Source organism: Gopherus flavomarginatus, chromosome 12 (assembly GCF_025201925.1).
Source record: "Gopherus flavomarginatus isolate rGopFla2 chromosome 12, rGopFla2.mat.asm, whole genome shotgun sequence".
Lineage (NCBI taxonomy): Eukaryota > Metazoa > Chordata > Testudines > Testudinidae > Gopherus > Gopherus flavomarginatus.
In genome coordinates this window covers 35,608,529-35,628,159 of record NC_066628.1, presented here as the reverse complement: position 1 = coordinate 35,628,159, position 19,631 = coordinate 35,608,529, and the positions used below count along the sequence as shown (strand labels likewise).

At 45.1% G+C, this 19,631-nt stretch overlaps 2 protein-coding genes across 4 annotated transcripts in view; one reads left to right on the top strand and one right to left on the bottom strand.

Annotated features, from left to right (window-relative positions):
• MXRA7 (matrix remodeling associated 7) overlaps nucleotides 1–19,631 on the bottom strand; it is an 836,957-nt gene that overhangs the window by 320,409 nt on the left and 496,917 nt on the right. The window lies entirely within an intron of this gene.
• MGAT5B (alpha-1,6-mannosylglycoprotein 6-beta-N-acetylglucosaminyltransferase B) overlaps nucleotides 1–19,631 on the top strand; it is a 176,082-nt gene that overhangs the window by 97,218 nt on the left and 59,233 nt on the right. For all 3 annotated transcript variants that reach the window (XR_007768724.1, XM_050919257.1, XM_050919256.1), the window contains exon 9: nucleotides 19,383–19,514. Coding sequence is in view for 2 of the 3 variants with exons in the window: in XM_050919257.1 (XP_050775214.1) it covers nucleotides 19,383–19,514 (132 nt within the window). In the remaining variant the exon portion in view is untranslated. The remainder of the gene's footprint in view (nucleotides 1–19,382; nucleotides 19,515–19,631) is intronic.

Genomic DNA, 19,631 nt, shown 5'->3' with positions numbered 1-19,631 from the left:
GATACTGGTCTAGATGAAGCATTGGTCTGACCCAGTATGGCCGTTCTTATGAATTAACCTCTCATTGGTCAGCCTCTCAGCTGCGACTTCAAGTTGGATCCTGCTCCCACGGAAGCCCCTGGGTTATTTGCATTGCCATTGATGGGTACAGGATCGGGTCCTTTCTGCAGAGCGACACAACGTGTCAGAGCGAGAACTCTGGGGGTGTGGATAAGACTCCTCCTGGAGCTGTGTGGGTAGGATTTTCAAAAGCCTTATTACACTCTCCCATTGGAGACCACAGTAAGGCTCCCACTGACTTGGATGGGAGCAGAGTTAGACCAATGCTGAGCAGTTTTGAAATCCCACCTCTGGAAGTTTTCCAACGTTACTGCACTATTCAGACTCAATAACCCAGATGTTGGCCAAGTCAGTTCCATGTCTGGACAATAACTCAGCCTTTCACTCTCAGCTTCCATGTAGAAAGGCCCCAAAGAGTTTGCATTCACTTCTGTAGCCCTGTTTGGTAGTAGAATTGCCGGCAGCCTGAGAAGAGGCTTCCCCTTCTGGACTCATCATGAGTTGGCGAGAGGCATGTTTGACATGGAGGGGGATGAGGAACACCAACATGGCAAAGAGCTGGCAAACCAAAGACAACAGAGTAGGCTGCAAACTTCACAAGCCTACCACACAACACTGTCAGAGTTACTGCTTCAAAGCACTGGACGACCTCTTTGGACAGGCCCTGGATTGGGGTGATGGGAACGGAGACCTGTGACAGCACCAGGAATGTTTTCTGAGCATACCAGGCCTCATTCTCTTTTAAGAGGCCTTAAAAAGCAAATGCCATTTATGCCAGAGTGGCATAAAGAGGCCATAGTGTAAACAAGAATTGGGCCCACCAGATTTCACTCAATGGGTCTTCTGTATTGTCAGCGGCACCGAGTGAGTGAAGCGTCTTCTAAAATCAGGCCAGTGGACATTAGAGATGGAAAAGAGCCATTAGTTCCTGTAGCTCAACCCCTCCACAAACATCAGATTGTTCACTGAAGTACATTACGGAGGGCTTTGTGCAGTATAATTTCAAATTACTCGAGTGATGGGGCCTCACAGCTTTGTATCTAGGATCCGTTCATTTTGCAAGGACTAGCTGATCTTCTGCTCTGAGACATTCTCTTGAGCCACCCTGTCTCAGTGTTAGTAATTAATTTGTCCTGCATGTTAATTGGCAGAGCGGAAACAGGGCTGGGGAGGGACAAGGGTTTCTAGCGTTATACATATATCACCACTAGAGCTGGGCGAAATTTTTCACATAAATCATTTATTCGATGAGGAATGCGGTTTCCGTTGACCCAAAACCATGCGTGAGTTCGACACAAATAGTTTTGGCCATTCACAAAATGGCCAGAAGTGGGAGTGGAGGGGGGCGCTATTGTGCTCAGTCCCACCTCCCGTGTGCTTATAGTCCATCGATTAGGGTACTCACCTGGATGCTGGGAGATGCAGGTTTCAGTTTCCCACTCGGGAACAGACCTGGCACCGCCTTTTTTCAATTCACTGAAAATTCCAAAAAGTTTCAGATTCAATCTTCAATTTTTTTCCACGATTATTTTTGGAAGTGTCACCGAACCAGAAAATCAATTATTCACTCAGCTCTAATCACCACTTATGCAGCTGCGTCATCAGCTGGCCCTTTGCAGAACTGCTCTGTAGAACATCTCAGTGTGCCCCCCTATAAAGTGGCCTGGACTCACTGGGTGAATGACAATGACTATATGATGAAGGCAGGGGTGACGCAAAGAAAAGAGGCAAAAACAAACAACCCCCAGAGTCACTCCATTGACCGATTAGTGTGTGGGCAGCGCTAAGCCAGCATCCACTTTAGAACAATCCATGGTTGCAAAGTTCATTGGGGCAGGGCGAAGAGGTGGAAAAAATGTAGCATTCAGAATTAACGAACAGAATTAGCTCCCGACTAATTATCTTAAAAAAATAATAATCCTGCAAAGCCCAGCGGCTTTTCAAAGCAGCATGCACAGATCACAAAATCTTCAGGTTATCAGGCGCACTCTGTGCTGTGCTAATTCATCCTCCTAAAGAATATCTGCGTACTCAAGAGTGATTGAAGTTAATGCCAATTTTTTTTTGTAATGAAGAGCTTGCTTTTATGGGTAATGACAAGAAACAGCAAGCTGAGTCCTGGCGGGGTTTACAAGAAGTTTGTTTTCATCAGCAGCGGACTCAGGCAGAGCAGTGGGCATCATAATCCATCATTTTTTGCCACTCTACAGAGCTTGGTGGCTTCGACATCCATTAGCACTGACAAAATCCCCTGTTCTAAACGGACTCTAGTGCCTCCCCTGAGACGCCTCTGAATGAAGCTGTGAAGAACAGCTACCAGTCAGCCAGGCCATGGTTCACCATCTCAGCTGGGCTTGGGAGCACAGAGTTCCTGGACTCTGGCTGCAAAATTGCTTACCCTTGTTCTCTGCGGTAGAACACAGCTTATAACTGGGACTGCTGCCTCTGAATCGATTTTATTGTGGGGCAGCCAAGTCAAAAAGGAACTTCATCTTGACCTGCATGCCTTATCTTCCTCCTGAGACTGATTCGTTGCCCAGGCTTGTCACCTTTTGGTCTCCCCTTTCCAGTATTGGAGGCCAACACAGCTTTTCTCCTCTGGCCTGGACATTCAGGGCATATATTCCAAGGCAAGCGTAAATGCCACTGGATGGCTCCTCCAGCAGAGGGTGCTCTAAGAACGGCACTGCAGGCACGATCCCTGTCAGTTTGAGTCTGGCACGTCATGTGCAGGGGACTGCACGTGCGGGCACCAGCAGGGTTCCAGACACTGGCTCCCTGAGGAGTGCTATTTGCCCAGGACAATTCCTTACCCATGTCCGATGGACCGAAAGGACAGAGATAATTACTGTCCTTGGGAATGGGTTATTCATGTAAAACCCAGAGGGGTCTAGAGAGGCAGTTTCATGCTGTTAGTTAGGAGCCAAGGTGCAAGCTGAGCCTTCTCAGGAAGCAGCATATTAATTAGCATTGTAATGAATGATTTCTACTCGTATCAGTTAATTAAACTGCTGATTCTTTGTCTAATTCCCACACTGCACTAAGTGCATTGCAGACAGGTGTGAAGGCGGGATCATGACAAGGCCTCTACCCAGAAATGCTTCAAGCTAAGGGCTAGGTTGTGCACAGTGTGTCTTTTGCTCAGGGTTTGTGCATGTGCAATCACAAGGAGCCTTTCCCCCCTGCACACCCTTCACAATACCCAGGGGCTGTCAATGCACGGGGGCTGCTCCGGGCATGTGTGCTGTGGGTGCAGATTGCCTCAACGGAGCTAAGGAGGAGCAAGGAGGAAGCCAGGGAAGGGATCAGTGGAAGGGCAGGACAGGGCCCAAGCAGCAAGCAAAGCAGGTGGTTTTCCCAGCAGCATTTCAAAAGCGGAGTGGGAGGGATGTCTGGGAGGACAGAGGGGAGAAGGCTGCAGTTGTAGAGGCGAGGGGTGATTGGAGCTTGGCCAGGGGCATTGGCACTGGGGGTGGGAGGGATGAACAGTGCAGATGTTACAGAGGAAAAAACTTTCCAGATCTGGCAACAGCACCGATGTGAGGGAAAGAGAGATCAGAGTCAGGAGCTGCCCCGGGGCCATGGGTCGGATACAACACTTACCCAGCGGAGAGACACAGGCGTACCCCTATGTCAGGGAAAGAGACATGGGCAGTATAGTTCCCTGCAGCCCAGCAGGGCTGCAAAGAGACTGACATTTAGTGCCTGCTGCCCCTCACCTGACCTGGGTCAGGGATCTCCAAGCTCCATACCTCTGTGTGGCAGGGTACAGTGGCCACAGGAATGCTCCCCCACACCACAAAAACTTTGACAGACAAAGAGAGGAGGACTAATGTGTGCTGCAGACCCCTTCCCTCTTGCAGGGCACAGCATCCCCTGAGGCTCAGCCCACAGCATGCTGGCTCAGCTAGGGTAACTACTGTGAGTGTCCCTGGTGGGAGAACAACATACCCTCTCCTAGGCCAGGGCAATGGCCGAGAGAATCCTGTGTCTGCATGTTATAATTTATCTCCAGTTCAGGCAGAGCAGTTAGCTCTCCTTGTCATCATCCCCACCAGGAGGGGAAACCCCTCCCCTTTGCCAGTCATTTTCTCTGCCAGGACTTAATTTTCTGGCGCCACCAAGTCCGCTCGAGCTAACACTGGACTCTTCTGTTGCAAGCAGCTTCTCTGAGCAGCGGCTCTGAAAAGCATAATTTTTCCTGCCCCTGTCTTAATTTGCTGCAGGGCTGGCATTGTGCAGCAGAGAGTTTGAGAAATCTTCCCTCTTGTCACATGTAAAAGCCAAGAGAAAACCACTGGATTGAGTGGACCCAGCGAGCCATTTCTCTGTTCTCTAACTCTTCCTAGAAACTTCCCCGCTGTTACTTCTGTTCTGGGCTGTGCGGAGGATCTGAGGAATGCTTAGAAAAGCCTTTGCTAATACAGGCAATGGGAAACTGAATAGAATACGTAGGGTTAATAATACATGATACTAATAAATAATTGTGGGGCTCAGTTGGGTCTTTAGGCACAGCTGTGGGTAAGGGGGTGTACAGACTGTACCATCACAGGAGTAGCCCCAGGGCCACACCGGGACTCAGAGCCACCCCTCTGAGGCACAATTCCCTCCCTTGCTCCAAGGTTTAGTATTTTGATCTGATACAAGCTGGAGGACCATAGCACCCATGTGGAGTCCCACTGAAGTCAGTGAATAGATACCAGAGTCCACACACATGGATCAGATCACAGAATCAGGACCTTAACGGGGTGTGAATGGCCAACTTAGTGATGGGGTATTGTGGCTGCTTCCTGACTGGGAAACACTCTGAAGAGGAGAATAATGGATGATGACTAGCAAATGGTGACTAACTTAGAAAAATGCCCTGTCCTGTGAATTTTTGGACAAATATTAATTTGTGCTAAAAGCCATATAACTCCTGAGATTCTCAGATATTTTCACAACTAAACTGGTGATCACCGAAATACCCGTGAACCCTCTAGCTCCAGGAGACAGATCCGGCTCTGACTAAAGTCAATGAGAGACTTTCTGTTGACCTCCGTAGACATGGGATCGGGTCCTAGATGACACAATCATCCATCTCATCAGAGAGATGGCATAGGCTAATGGAAAGGGCACTTTGCTGGGTGCCAAGAGACGTGGTCCTATTCCTGGCTTTGCTAATGGCCTGCTGTGTGACCACAGGCAAGTCACTTCATCTCTCTGGGCTTCTCTTTCCCCTCACACCCTTTGTTTGCTTTCCTAGATTAAAGGGCCAGAAGGAACCATTGTGATCTTTCTAGTCTGACTTCCTGTTACAACACAGGCACTAAGACTTCCCTGAATTAATTCTTGCTGAAGCTAGAGTGTATCTTTTAGATATGCCTTGTTTCTTTACGCTATAAGCTCTTTGGGGCAGGGACTGTTTCTTACTGTTTGTTTGTACAACACCTAGCGCTGTGGGGCCCTGATCTTGACTGAGGACTCAAGGTGCTACTCAAATACAAATAAAAAAAATGGGTGCATTTTTTTCACATGTAGCTCCCCCAGATCCTTGAGTCAGGCTGTTCACTCTTAGCAGAGGCTACTTTTCCTCCTATACTTCAATTATATGCAGGTGTTTCTGTTTTCCCTGCCTTTGCATTTCTCATTGAATTTCTTAGCTTCTATCTTATGCATCCTGACAGGCAGGAGGTGAAACATGCATAATTTTCCGGTGGCTTATAGGGCAGTTGTTAGATGTATTATAACATCAGCCACAATTTGCAGCTCCAGGAACAAAAGCGAAAGCATCAAGTCAAATCAATTAGTCACAAGTTTCCTTCCCCATAACTTGCATCTTGCGTATGTAAAGCAATCAGAAGGGGACACGGGCGTTTCTGGTAAAGTCTTCAGATGGAGCCAAGACGGAAACAAACTGGGCCATGCAGAAGACCGTAAGAGCAAATAATGGGCCTGATTCTCATTGTTACTGAAGCTCCTTTACATTGCTCTGGAGACTTCGTGGAGATAAGAATCAGGTCCATTGGGTGTGTGACTGCTTGGTGGGGATGGAGAGAAGGGCGGTTCATTCTGAAAAGCCCAGTTTGCTTGTTAATGAGGCAGCTTGTGAGTGCATGTTGGTAAATTGCAAGTGCTATTTTTCAAGCCTAGCTCTCATGCTGCACACCTCCTGGCCAACCTCTGAAATAATTGCTGGATGTGCGTAGCATGCCTCTCTCTTCCTCCTCCAGACTCACTCACTGCATTCCGTGCAGCGCCCATGATTCCTTGGTATCCTGTGCTAGCAGGAGAGGATTCACACGGGCACTGACTTCATTTGCTTTCCTTTCCGGCGTGGCTGGTGAGTTTTATGGGTCTCGTCCTCAAGGGAAGAGTGGTGCAATGGGACAGCCAAGTGCTACAGGGAATGGGGGCCATAGGATTATGATGGCTATTTCCGCAATGGGAAAAAAAGAAGCGGATGGTTGGAAATGCAGCTTTTAACCTAAAAGAGTTTGGAGTTGTCTGTAGGTGAAATTTTCAAATATACCTAAATGACTCAAGGGTGTGTCCTGGGGTGGCTGGCCCTTTAAGGGGAGGAGGGCCCAACCTCACCTGTGACTGCTCAGTACCTCTCAGTGGAGACTAATCAGGTGATTGTAAAAGCAGCAAAGAATCCTGTGGCACCTTATAGACTAACAGACGTTTTGGAGCATGAGCTTTCGTGGGTGAATACCCACTTCGTCAGATGCAAGTGGTGGAAATTTCCAGGGGCAGGTATATATATGCAGGCAAGCTAGAGATAATGAGGTAGTTCAATCAGGGAGGATGAGGCCCTGTTCTAGCAGCTGAGGTGTGAAAACCAAGGGAGGAGAAACTGGTTTTGTAGCTGGCAAGCCATTCACAGTCTTTGTTTAATCCTGAGCTGATGGTGTCAAATTTGCAGATGATTGTAAAATCCTGCCAAGTAGCCCAGATGGGGAGAGAGTTTCCAGGACAGAGAAACTCTGTCAGGAAGGGGATCAAAGGGGAAGAGGATGGGAGGAAGAGTAGATATAGAAAGCAGATTGGCTCCTATGGGAGGCCCTCAAGCAGAGTGACTCAGGCAAGTGCAGAATAGAATGGGAACCTGTAGGGAGTATGCTGGCCCCTGCACAAGACCCCAGGTCGGGTGGAAAGATTGCATTTATGTGTTCAGGGCTTTGCATCACAGAACAGATCAGTACTTAAGTGGTTAACTGCAGTGAGGTCAAAAGGTTTCGATCGCGTGAGCAGTATCTATGACTCAGTTCCAGGGAAGTGTCCCAGTGAGCCAGAGAGTGCAGTATATTCCATTTCTGCCACTAGCTAGGGTAGCCAGAACATCTACGTATTCTTCTCTGAAAGGATCTCCATTGTCTGTCTGACTTCCAGGTGTTTGGCTTACTTGCCCTGGAAGTGCATAGGGCAACAGAGCTTGCTCCTGGCATGATTAGAGTTTGGAGTATAATAGAAGGGGGAGTTATACGCTAACCATAAAAGAGTAACACAAAGGTATGGGAGAAATCCACCTGTGTGACTCTCTGTGCAAGGCTGCATTTCACCCTAAGGCCCAACTCTCCAGCTGGTGTAAATCAGCATAGCTCTATTGACTCCTGAGTTACACCCGTGAGAGTCCGGCCCTAAACTGTCTCCATTCTCAGAGCTGTCCACTTGCCAGTGCTGAATTGCTATAGCTGTATCATTCAGAGATAATCTTATCACACAATGGCATATTGTGTTAACCTGTGTGGCTCCTTCAGAGATATCGCTGCTCCCTTTCCTGCCCAGATACTGCTGTTTTCATTGTGTAGACCGCATGTCAACAGAGCCATAATGACATATTTCCAAAATGAAGAGCGTATACATCAAAATGAAAGCCCTGCAGGCTAGGATAATTGCAAAAGCTGTTTCCTATAATTAGAGAGCCTCTCTGTTTCTGTGACTAGGTAGCTAGGTAGATTTATTGACAGCTCCCACCCAAGGAATGCAGAGAAACAGTCTTGCCATTGTAAATAATAAAAAGGAGTTATTCCTTGCACCTTTGTGGTTTCATTCCATAAGAGAGGGAAGTGCCTGAATTAGCGGGAATCATTGAGCTGTTAAATTGCACTTCTTCATGAAATATGTTTATTTTGTACCAAATGATAGCTCAGTAACTGGGTTCTTGACAGTTGCAAAAACTTCTGCCTATAAAAGTGATAAGAGTCTTATTATAGAATTGTTGTGTCGTTTATATAGTGATTGCATGGGGGTACATCTATACAAAGAGCAGTCTTCATGTTCATCAAACAGCATTCAGTATCTGAGCACAGGTTCTCTTCTCTCACACACAGCAGCCTTTGCTAAGTTGGCATATAGCAGTGGAAATGGAAGCATGCCAATGAGGCGACTATTTCTGGGATCAAAGACTTAGAGAAATCAGGTGCATTAGAGGCAGCTGGCGTGGGAGCCCCTTGTTAAAAATTCTGCCACCAAAATGAAAGGAGGGCTGGGTTTCCTTTAATTCTTGTGGTGTTTACCCCACTCCCAGCATGCTGTTAAATTATCCATCTCTGCCAGACACCGCTTTTCCCTGCAGCTCAGAAAAACACGTCCAAAGAGCAATTGATTGGCCTTTGCAATGCTCCAGGTTGCACCAAGTATCAGTCTTCTCATAACACTCTCTTGGGGAAATGATTCCCTTACAGCAGCTGCAACCCTCCTTTCAAAGGACACAAGATGAACTGGAGATTGAGGTATCCACGTACTTGGTAGGGCTCTCATTACTCAGGTGAGTAATCCCAGCTCAAGCCTTACATTGGCTCTGTATTTTCCAGGAACATAGTCTAACTGCTTCCAGCAGGTGGCGCCGAATATGAGTTTGTTCAGGGAGGATTCTTCCATCATTGGCTCTAGCTTTGAGAGAACAGTTTTTTCCTTAAACCAGGGAAATGAATGAATCAGTTACTCCCTCACTCTGTCTCTTTGTTAGTGTGTGGGGGACAGGATTTATCACAGGCTAAGAAGGAGTTAAAACACTGGTAGTGCATCACTGATGGGAATATATTGTGCAAATGGAGATGCTTTTGTTATGTGGATTGCTTTAAAAATAAGCAAGGTACCAGGCATTAAAAAAAAACCTTCAAGTTCATAATGACCTTTTTAGCAGGAATCATAGAGCTGGGATCAAAAGACCACACAGTGGGGTGTTTATGTTGGAAAACTCCAATTCAAATGGATTGTGACTAGTTTTGCAGAAAACACCAGAAGTGCCATTTAAGTTAACCCGGCGTGCCATTTATCCATTGGTTAGAGTCGTTATGATGTGCTGCACTCACTGTTCTCTAGTGCAGTGGTTCTGAAACTTTTCAAACTACTGAACACATTTCATGAGTCTGATTTATCTTGCATGTCCCCAAGTCTCACCTCACTTCAAAATATTTGCTTACAAAATCAGACATAAAAATACAGAAGTGTCACAGCCCACTATTACTGAAAAATTGCTTACTTTCTCAGTTTTACTATATAAGTATAAAATCTATTGGAGTATAAATATTGTACTTACATTTCAGTGTATAGTCTACAGAGCAGTATAAACAAGTCGGTGTATGAAATTTTAGTTAGTACTGACTTCGCTAGTGCTTTTTATGTAGCCTGTTGCAAATTATGCAAATATCTAGATGAGTTGATGGACCCCCTGGAAGACCTCAGTGTAACCCCAAGAGTATGCGTACCCTCGGTTGAGAACCACTGCTCTAGTGATCACCCCCATGAAAAAGCCATGGCCTACACAATGAGGACAGCTGGGAGGATTTTCTGAGTTTCATACTTTCATAAAGGTCTTGAGCCAAAGAGAACTGGGGTAGTGGGATGGGGAGATGCAGATGAAGTTTTTCAAACACAGACAAACATTAAAAAACTGGAAATGAATCTTTGGGGCAGATTCCCCTCTCACTTGCAGCAGTTTTCCATCTGTGTACCTCCCTTGATGTCAGTGGAATCACTTCCGATTTACACTGGTGTGAGAGGAGAATCCAGCAGCTAGATGGTAATATTATACCCCATGGTGCCCTCTGCTAAGATGCCCATTTCAGTCTCTCTGGGCCTGTTGAAATCTGTTGCATTCCTTATTAAGCCAATGGGATAGAAAGCCCCTTGCTCACATTTGCAGTTCAGTGACCATGCTCCCCCAGGAACTGCCCCTTCATGCTGGCAAATGCCAAGATGAAACTGACATGCTTCTCCTGGACTCTGAGGAGAGGAGTATGTGATCCTTCAGCTCTGGCAGGAGAGGATGAGTGCCGAGCCATTTAACAGGTCCAGAGACTTTGCCTGGAAACAGGCTCAAAATCTCCAGCTCATTTTATGTCGAAGATCCAGGCAGAGATTTTCAAAGTCACGCAGGGGATTTGCATGCCCAGTTCCTATTAGTATTTATGAGGACCTGAACATCTAGATTCCTTAGGCGGCTTTACAAATCTCAGCCTGCAACCTACAAACAATGGGCCAGAGTCTCAGCTGGTGCAAATAAGTGCAGCTCCAGTGATTTTCTTAGCGCTGTGGACACCAGCTGAGGATTTGGCCCCAGCTATTTTCCACCTAAAGCAAATTTGTATCAGATCGCAGGGGGTGACATTCACACTACATGACCTGTGTCCCTCTTAAGTCCCACTTAAGTTCTAATGGGACGTCAGTGAGGCCTAAGCCTCATACTCGCCATTTTTACAGAGGTGAGTTTCACCCAGTCTGACTAACTGGACTGTATCCGGGAGAGCTCTCTAGGGGCTAGAGCAGGGATGCAGAGACATCACTGAAGCCCCAGGACATCAGTATGGCTCTTTGCCATCATGGCCACCGGATGCATCTAGTCCTGGATCCCCCAACCCTGCCCCTCCCAATCCTCCTCCCAAATGCTCCTGCATGCTGGGGCAGAGGCAGAGCAAGTGTGGGTAGGGGAGGCAGCCTCCCTGTGTGTGGGCTCTCTTCACCTCCTCATGCACACACCAGTGCTGCTTTAATCAGGGCCTCAGCAGAGGGGAGGGAACTGGCTTTATCCATCCCTAAGGGGGAATCATCTTGTTGGACTGTGTCCCATCTTGCCGGCATGCAGAGCCCTTTCTCCACCTCCCCTCCTGCATGCTCGCTTGCTGCTGAGAACAGAGGCCAGCAGCAGCGATGAAATTAAATATGATATAGAATATTGGTCTGCCTTGCAGAAGGGTCCCCCAGGATCAATTTGATTCTGGCCCCTTCAGCGTGGGGAGCAATAACTTGGAAGCAAAGCGTGGGTTAATTTGAAAATAGGTAAATGGGATGTGAAGATAACCTGTGGTAATCTGAATTCTGAGAGTCTCTGGCAAAGGACTGAATCCCTCAGCTGATTAAATTACCTATAAGGGGAAAATAGCAGGACAAGAACCTGCTGTAGATTTATTCTGGAGTATGCACAGCTCTTAGAGTCAGATGTCTAAGAGCAGCTAGAAAGGAACAGCTCTATAGGTGAACATGATTCTTTTAACGGGCTTAATTAAGGGGGGAAACAACCTCTGTGTTTGTCTGCATTATCCTTTATTTAATCAACAAAACCAGAGCCAAATTTGGCCGTCACTAATTTGCTAATCTCTGAAGTTGGGGCAATACAAATGTGCTTGCCAGAGAAATCATAACCACGTCATCTTCAGAGCTTTGGAGCTGCCAAGGGGGTTTACAGGGAGCTCAATCAAAAGCAGATTCTGTCAGGCAATTGTTTATTGGTGAGATTCAGTTTCTCAGAAGTGGTTCTGAATGTGGGGGTCAACGGGCTTTTTAAAAACCAATCTCTCGGCTAAGCTGTCTGAGAAAAAGGCATTTGTGTTCATCAATTTTATTTGCATAATTTCAAGCACCGTCAGTAGTAGACGGCATGAGGAAAAATTACAGAGATTTCACTCCAACCATGAGTGAAATTGGGTTTAGTAGAAAATTAGTTGACTTAACTGGCAAATGATGAAAGCTTGAATAGAGAATGTTGAAATAAGGATGGATAAAAAAAATAACTCGATGGTGCCTACTGAAGTTGCATGATTGGAATGTTAAACTCACTGGTTATAACCTGTTTGGGAAGTATGGAGAGAGTAGAGGATGGGTAGGGGTGGGTAAAGCACTGGACTGTGATTCAGGAAACCTGCATCCTATTTCTGGCTCTGGCATTAGCCTTCTGGGTGATCTTGGGTCAGTCATTTTCTTTCTCTGTGCCTCAGTTTCCCCCTCTGTAAAACAGGGATAATGTTACTGGCCTTCTTTGTAAAGCCCTTTGGGATCTACTCATGAAAAATGCGAAGTCAGAGAGTGGGATTATTTATTATTATATACACCGTGACCTGGTGTTTTAGAGTCATTGCTAAGTCAGCACTACATGCTTTTTATTGCACATGGATCAATGTGCTAAGTAGGAAAGCCCAGAGGGAGGGTACTGGTAAGGGTCTATTACAGACTGCCGGTCAAACTGGAAAATGGGATGGTGCGTGTGTGTGTGTGTGGGGGGGAGTTATTAAATTACAGATGATAATTTTCTAACACAAAAGGTATTGTACCCAACTCAGGATAACACTGTTTGGGATCTCATGATGATGAATAAAGATGAATTAATCACTGGACTGGAAGTTGGTGGTTGCCTAGGGACCAGTGATCATGAGCTTCATTGCATTCAATATGACCTGCTGATGTTAATTTTTAATAAATCTTAGAATGCCAAGTAAACTCCATAAGAGTGCTAGTGCCAGTATTCAAAAGTAGCAAGCAGTATGACCTGAGTAACTTTAGGCCAGTTAGTCTGTCATCAATCCCAGGCATGCTAATGGAAAAATGGATACAGGATTCAATTAAGAAAGGAAAGGAATATAATTAATGCAAGTAATCGTAGTTTTATAGAAAACAGGTCTTGTCAAACCTTTTGTTCTTTGATGAGAGTACAAATTGATGAGATGACAAGGTTGGATGGTAAAGGTAAATGCATAGACTTGTATATTCTTTAATATGAAATTCTTACACTTTTATAAGGGTTTGATTTAGCACTGCACAACATTCTGATTAGAAAATTAGCACTCTACAGTATCAGTAAAGCACCCATTAAATAGACTAGGAACTGGCCAATGGATGAACCTCAAAAGGTAGCTGTCATCACTGGGGAATCATCATCGAAGGGGCATGTCTCTAATGGGGTTCCGTGGGGCCCAACCCTATTCAACAGTTTCATCAATCAGCTAGAAGTAAATGTAAAATTAGTGCTCGTAAAACTTATGGATAAACACACACATTGGCAGAGTGTTAAATCATGATGAGGTGTGGGAAGTCATCCAGAGGAAGCTGCAGCACTTAATAAGCTGGGCCCATTCAAACAAAGTGTGTTTTAATACAGCCAAAAGCACGTTGGTACATTTAGGAATAAGAAATGCCAGCCATGCCTGCAGACTGGGGGACTGTAATTGGGGACTGCAGACTGGGGGACTGGAAAGCAGTGACTGGCAGGATTTAGGAATCACAGTGGAGAAGTAACTCATCCTGAGCTCCCAGTGTCATGCTGGTGCCAAAAGGTGATTCTTGGATGTATCAACAGGGGAGTGATGAGTAGGAGCAGGGAGGTTAGTTTACCTGTGTGTATGGCATCGGCGAGACCAACACTGGAATATTGTGCCCAGTTGTGGGGGTTGAAAAATTGGAGAGGGTGCAGAAAAGAGCCAGAAAACCAATCAAGGGCTGGAGGGAACACCATACAGTGAGAGACTTAAGAATCTCAATCTGTGTAGCTTATCAGAAAGCAGTTTGAGAGGTAATTTAATTACAGTGTGTAAGTACCTTCATGGAAAGACAATCCTGGGTACTAGAGGGCTCTTTAATCTAGCAGAGAAAGGCAGAACAACGGAGGCTGAAGCCAAATGAATTCAGGTTAGAAATAAGGCACTAACGTTTATCAAGGAGGGTAATTAACCATTGGAATAAATGACCAAGGGAAGTGATGTTCAGATCAAGACTGGAAGAGACGCTTTAGCCAAACACAAATTATGCTTTAGTCCAAGCCAAGTTATTGGGCTCAATACAGGAGTAACTGGGTGGAATTTAGTGTCCTGAGAAATACAGGAGGTCAGATGAGATGATCTAGTGGTCCCTTCTGGCTTTAAAGTCCATGGATTTATGAACTGAGATATCTCCTAAAGTTTGGGGATATCCACTCCAGTGAGAGACAAATGGGCACAGCCGTCTAATGAAAAGCTTTTATCTTAAGCAGAATCACTGGACCAGACCCTCAGCTGATGTAAATCAGCATAGCTCTATTAAAGTTAGTGGAGCTATGCTTATTTACGCTAGCTGAGGATCTGGCCCACTGTGTGTCATGCAAAGACACGTGCTTACCGAGGGGGCAGCTAATGCTTCAGCAGGGTTTGGAGCCATGGTGCCTGGACATCATCTTGAAGACAGTGTTTAAGAACAGAGCCGTGTGTCGAGGAGTTTGTACTTGTCAAGCAGTTGTGGAGGCTAGTTAGTGCCTGATCTTCCTTCACCCCATCTTGCACGTATTGCGATGAGAGCTTCATTGTGGTGTCATGCTCAACGGGAAATCAGCTGAGGAAAATGTCCCACCTTTTTACCAGATCACTGTGCTAAAAATTCACTCCTGAGCAGAGAGCCACTATGAGGGGTAGAGCCAGGCAGCTATTTTTAGATGAACAGTTAATTCGCCAAAAATCCATTGGGGGCGGCACCAAAACAATTTATGAGCGAGGGCTGAATTTGGCATATTGTTTCAGCTGCACTCACCCCACTTCCCCCGAAACCAACAGTTTGCAAATGTTGAAACAGCATGTGGAGAAACATCAAAATGATCTGTTTCAAATGGACACTTCTAACAGAAGTGGCATTTTGAATGGCCGCTCTAAATGTTTCGTTCTACTCAAACTAAGTCTTTATGGCGGGGGCTCTTCTTTTCCTCAACGAAAAAAATGAACAAATTTAGTTTCCGTTAGAAACTAAATGATGGTTGGTTTTTGGGAGGGGGAGGAAGGGGTTGAGGTTTGCATTTTCGGGGGAGGGGCTGGTTTTTTCATCAACTCTAATGAGGATTAAACAGCAGTTAAATCCCACTCAAGCCCTGGAAGCCAGGCTAGATGATCTAATAGTCTCTTCTGGTCTTAAAGACCTATGAATCTATTTCGAGGACTTAAGTGGTGCACAGCTTTTGTCTTGGCTTTCTGCACAAGGGTGCGTTTCACCATGGAAGGGGGAGGGATAGCTCAGTGGTTTGAGCATTGGCCTGCTAAACCCAGGGTTATGAGTTCAGTCCTTGAGGGGGTTCACTTAAGGAACTGGGGCAAAATCAGTATTTGGTCCTGCTAGTGAAGGCAGGGGTCTGGACTCAATGATCTTTCAAGGTCCTTTCCAGTTCTAGGAGATAGGTATATCTCCAATTATTATTTTTAAAAAGGGCCTGATTCTGCCTTCATGCACATCGGTGTCAATCAGAAATATCTCCACCGAAGTCAGTGCATAAAATAAAGGTTAGAGCAGAACCAAACCCCAAAAGAGGAAGGTGCTGCCTTTTAGAACGACGACGACTGGATAACGTCAGCTAAAAATTGGCATAGAGCTAAAGTTGCAACTTTTACCCATGTTGGGGACTAAGTGGTGACTTTAGTGCAACAGTGTCTGCCAGGGTGTGCTCACCCATGTGACTAAGTGTAGCACAATATGCCCCATAACGTGTATTTTTCTTTTCAAGTATTGATTTAGAAATGTCAATCTTTCTTTATTAGCAGAGAGCTGCATGATTTTGTGTTATTTACACTTAATTATCAATTGTGGTTTATGTAATCCTCAGTGGATTCAGCTCGCGTATATTGTAGGTCATGGAGCTGTCTGTTGAAGCAAGTGCTGAATTATAGCTGCAATTCTGGAAACAGGGAGATTAAATGTTATCCTGCTGCTTTTTGGTACCAATAACCTTTATGTCTTTCCTCCATGATAGCGCTGATTATTTCCATTTGTCACAGTCCAATCGCTTTTTTAATGTATAATGATAGAGATGTAGAGAAGTTGCAATATAATAATTCTTTGCACTTATATAGCAGTAATACTCATTCTAATAATCAGACATAGCATTTACTGTGTTTTTCATCTGAGGATTTCAAAGCAGTTTACAAAGAAGGGTAAGTGTCATTATCCCAATTTTACCACTCTGTCTCACTAGGTCCTTGTCGAGCATCCATCACAAGAGGGTCTGAACACCTCCCAAGGGTTTATGGATTTTTTTCTTCCACCCACCTTTTTAAAAAGGAATGATTATTGTCCCTATTTGAGAGATAGGAAATTGAGACTGAGTGAGGTGAAGTTAATAACATGTCACACAGATTCCAGCTCCCCTCACTCACAGTGCAAGTATCCTAGAGGGGATATATTTTCACCTTCCTGAATTCTGGGTACATTTGAATGTCTGGACTGGGAGCTTCATTGGTCTGTGCCTTTTGCACCAGTGCAGTGGGGTGTGAAACACCCGTAATTGGAATGGTAATAGGTTGTCCCCCTCTTGGGATTGGTATAAATGACTGTGCGGTGCGCAGGACAATAGAGAATCTGCTCCTGTGTCTTTAATGGAGATACCAATACAAACAATAGGGCTAGAGAAGCAATTCTTTCCCCAAATCTGTGGCTATGCATCCAAATTAAATTTCAAATTGTCTGCAGATCTGGATTTCTTCCTTTGAATTCAGCTCAGCTCTAGAGAACACTTTTCACTCAAGGATCTCAAAGAACTTTGCAGACTTTAATGACTCCTCACCACACCCTTCAGAGCTATAGTTCATGTTATACCCTTTTTAAGTTAGGGGTAATGGAGACACAAGAGGTTAAAAGCCTGAAGAAGCCAGTGACAGTGCCGGGAATGGAACCCAGGGGTCCTAACTTTCAGTCTTCTGCAGTAGGGCCTGATTGTGCTACTCTGGTGTTAAACTGTGTTTTATTCCATGAGTTATGTCCCTTATCTTCAGTAGGACGTTGGCTGGGGTAAGATTGCAGTGGAGGGAAGGGCTCTATTGTACCAGGCACATGAGAGAAAGTCACTGCGGCAAATTGCATACAGTTTAATTAAACAAGACAGAGAGAGGTGAAGTGACTTGCCCCAAATCATCCATCAGGTCAGTGGCAGAGCTGAGATTAGAATTCAGGTCTCTTAAGCCCTAGACCAAGGGGCTAGCCTCTGAACAACATAAGTGAGAGCCTCCTCTTCAGTGTTATCAGAATGTAACTAATCTGAACAACCATTTAAGTTCCCATCACAAAGGTTAGATAAGTGGAGAGATCTAGTGTGCACACATATCTGAAACATCTGACATCCCTTATAGGTTAGCCCCAACCTTTTCATTTATCTTAGTGGCTTTGAATGGTGTATCAGAATTTTGGGGTTGGCTCTCCCTCACCAGTTTAATTTTGAGCCTATGCACTGTGATGCTAGATTGGCAGGTATGTACTGGAGGGTCGGAAATGCTCTTGCAGGGCAATATAATGCTCCAGATTTGGTGTCTGAGCCTCTCCTTGCTTTATTTATGTATCTTTTTGGGATGGCTCTCAGAGACGAGAGTCTTTCTATTCTTGTCTTCACCCTGATCAGCCACTTAGTGGAAAATTGCCCATAGAAGTGAGCCTAAATTACATGTGATAAAATTAGAGCCTATTCTATCTGCAGATGACCCTTTCTGTTCTACACCGAGCTAACACTTATATTCTTTGTGACAAGAGCAATGAAGCCGTTGCAAGCATTTATGTGCAGCTAAATCACTTTAAATTGAAAATCCTTGTTTTTGCTAGCTTTGGAGTGGTCCTCCATTAATTCATGCTACACTTCAGGTCTACACTTAAAAGTTAGCTTGACATAGTTGCGGTGCTCAGGAGTGTGAAAAATTCACACCCATTAACAGCATAACCTAACCTCTGGGGTAGATGTGGCTAGGTCACTGGAAGAACGTTTCCATTGATCATTCAGAGAGGTGGATTCGCTATAGCAGTCGAAAAACCCCTTCCTTCGCTATAGGACGCATTTACGCTATGGCACTACACTAGCATGGATGTGGTAGACATGGCCTAAGTATTGCTCAGTCAGAGCCAGTGCTCCAGGATGATACCAGCCCAACTTGCCTCTTAGATTGATTTATATAAGCAAGCCAGATCATGGTTGGGATTCGTGCACCAAGGATCCTTCTCCCTACAGGGGCCAGGCACAAAGAGGGGTAGCAGAGGCACCAGTGCCCCCAGCATATAAGCCAGACCAAAAGAAGAGAAGAGGAGGGAGAAGAGATGGCCTATAGTCCAGCCTCCCTCCATGTTGGCCTACAAAGGTCACCCTCCTATGGCTGATATTAAGAGAACTGGTCAAAAAATTTTTGTCATGAGTTCTCCATCAGAATATGCTGTTTTGACAAAACTGAATATTTTTCAAAAATCATTATTGATTTAGATTAAATTTTGTATAGAAAAAATGTGGTTTTTTTTTTAAGTGAAGTGTCCTGATTTCACATTTTTGGAACAAAAAGTTTTCATTTTTCAGTTTGAAATGACTTTTCCTTTCAAAGTTGATGTTATTCTGTAGTTTTTAAAAATTAAAAAATTAAAAAGATACAAAATTTGAACAAAATGTTTTGATTGACTCAAAACAAACAAAACAAAAATGGGAATTTCATTTCCAGAAAAGATTCAAAATTTTGACTTTTTGTCCCAATTTGCAGTGATTTTTTCATTCCTCTCTCCCCTGAAATCTCTCTATTTTTCACCGGATGGGCCAGCTCTTCTTACTGAATGACAGGGTGATATTACACCAGCATAAAGCCTTCTTAAGCCCCCAGACTAGAGTTAAAGTGGTACTGAAATTGGGCATAGGCCTCTGGAGAGGGGGCAATTTCACCCCTGTGATCAGACTTCTCTTTGCTTCCTCTTTCCCTGTCCCAGGAATGAAATTTGTCAGAGGTATAAGCAGGCAGTAATTTATTCCCCCACCCACACCCCCCATGCTCACCAGACTCCCTGCCCTGCTTCTCTGGACACATGCAGCTGGTGCATCCCTGAAACGATGTCATTGTTGCACAGTAAATGCAAATCCAAGGCTTCTGTTTTCCAGATGACACCCTAAGAGTCAGCTCTGCCCATGCAATGACTTGGGGAGATGGACTAGTATCATGAGGGAGAGGCCATGTGAGGCCCCAGTGACAACATATGATTAAAGCAGAGTTCAAGACATCTGGGAAGGAGCCAGTTGATGACACCTTTAAATCACATGGCAGGGAAATGGGGCTATGGTTGGTGAAAGGGCTTGTATTGTATGGCTGATCAATTCTTCTCTTCAGTAATTTAGGGGTGCCTCCAGGACGGGGCAATTGTCCCTTGACTGTCCCTTTGCCCTTTGACCTCATTTACACTGATTACCATGGCCTCCAGCAAATGAAGCAACACATGGGGCTCTCCTTTAAGAAATACAGGTAAGAAAAAAATCACTCGCTGCTTCTACTTTTAAATAGCAAGTGACACTAGCGCTAATGAAAACGAGGGGCAAATAGTTCTGCCTCGAGGGAGGCATGTTGTGGCCTGGGATTTTG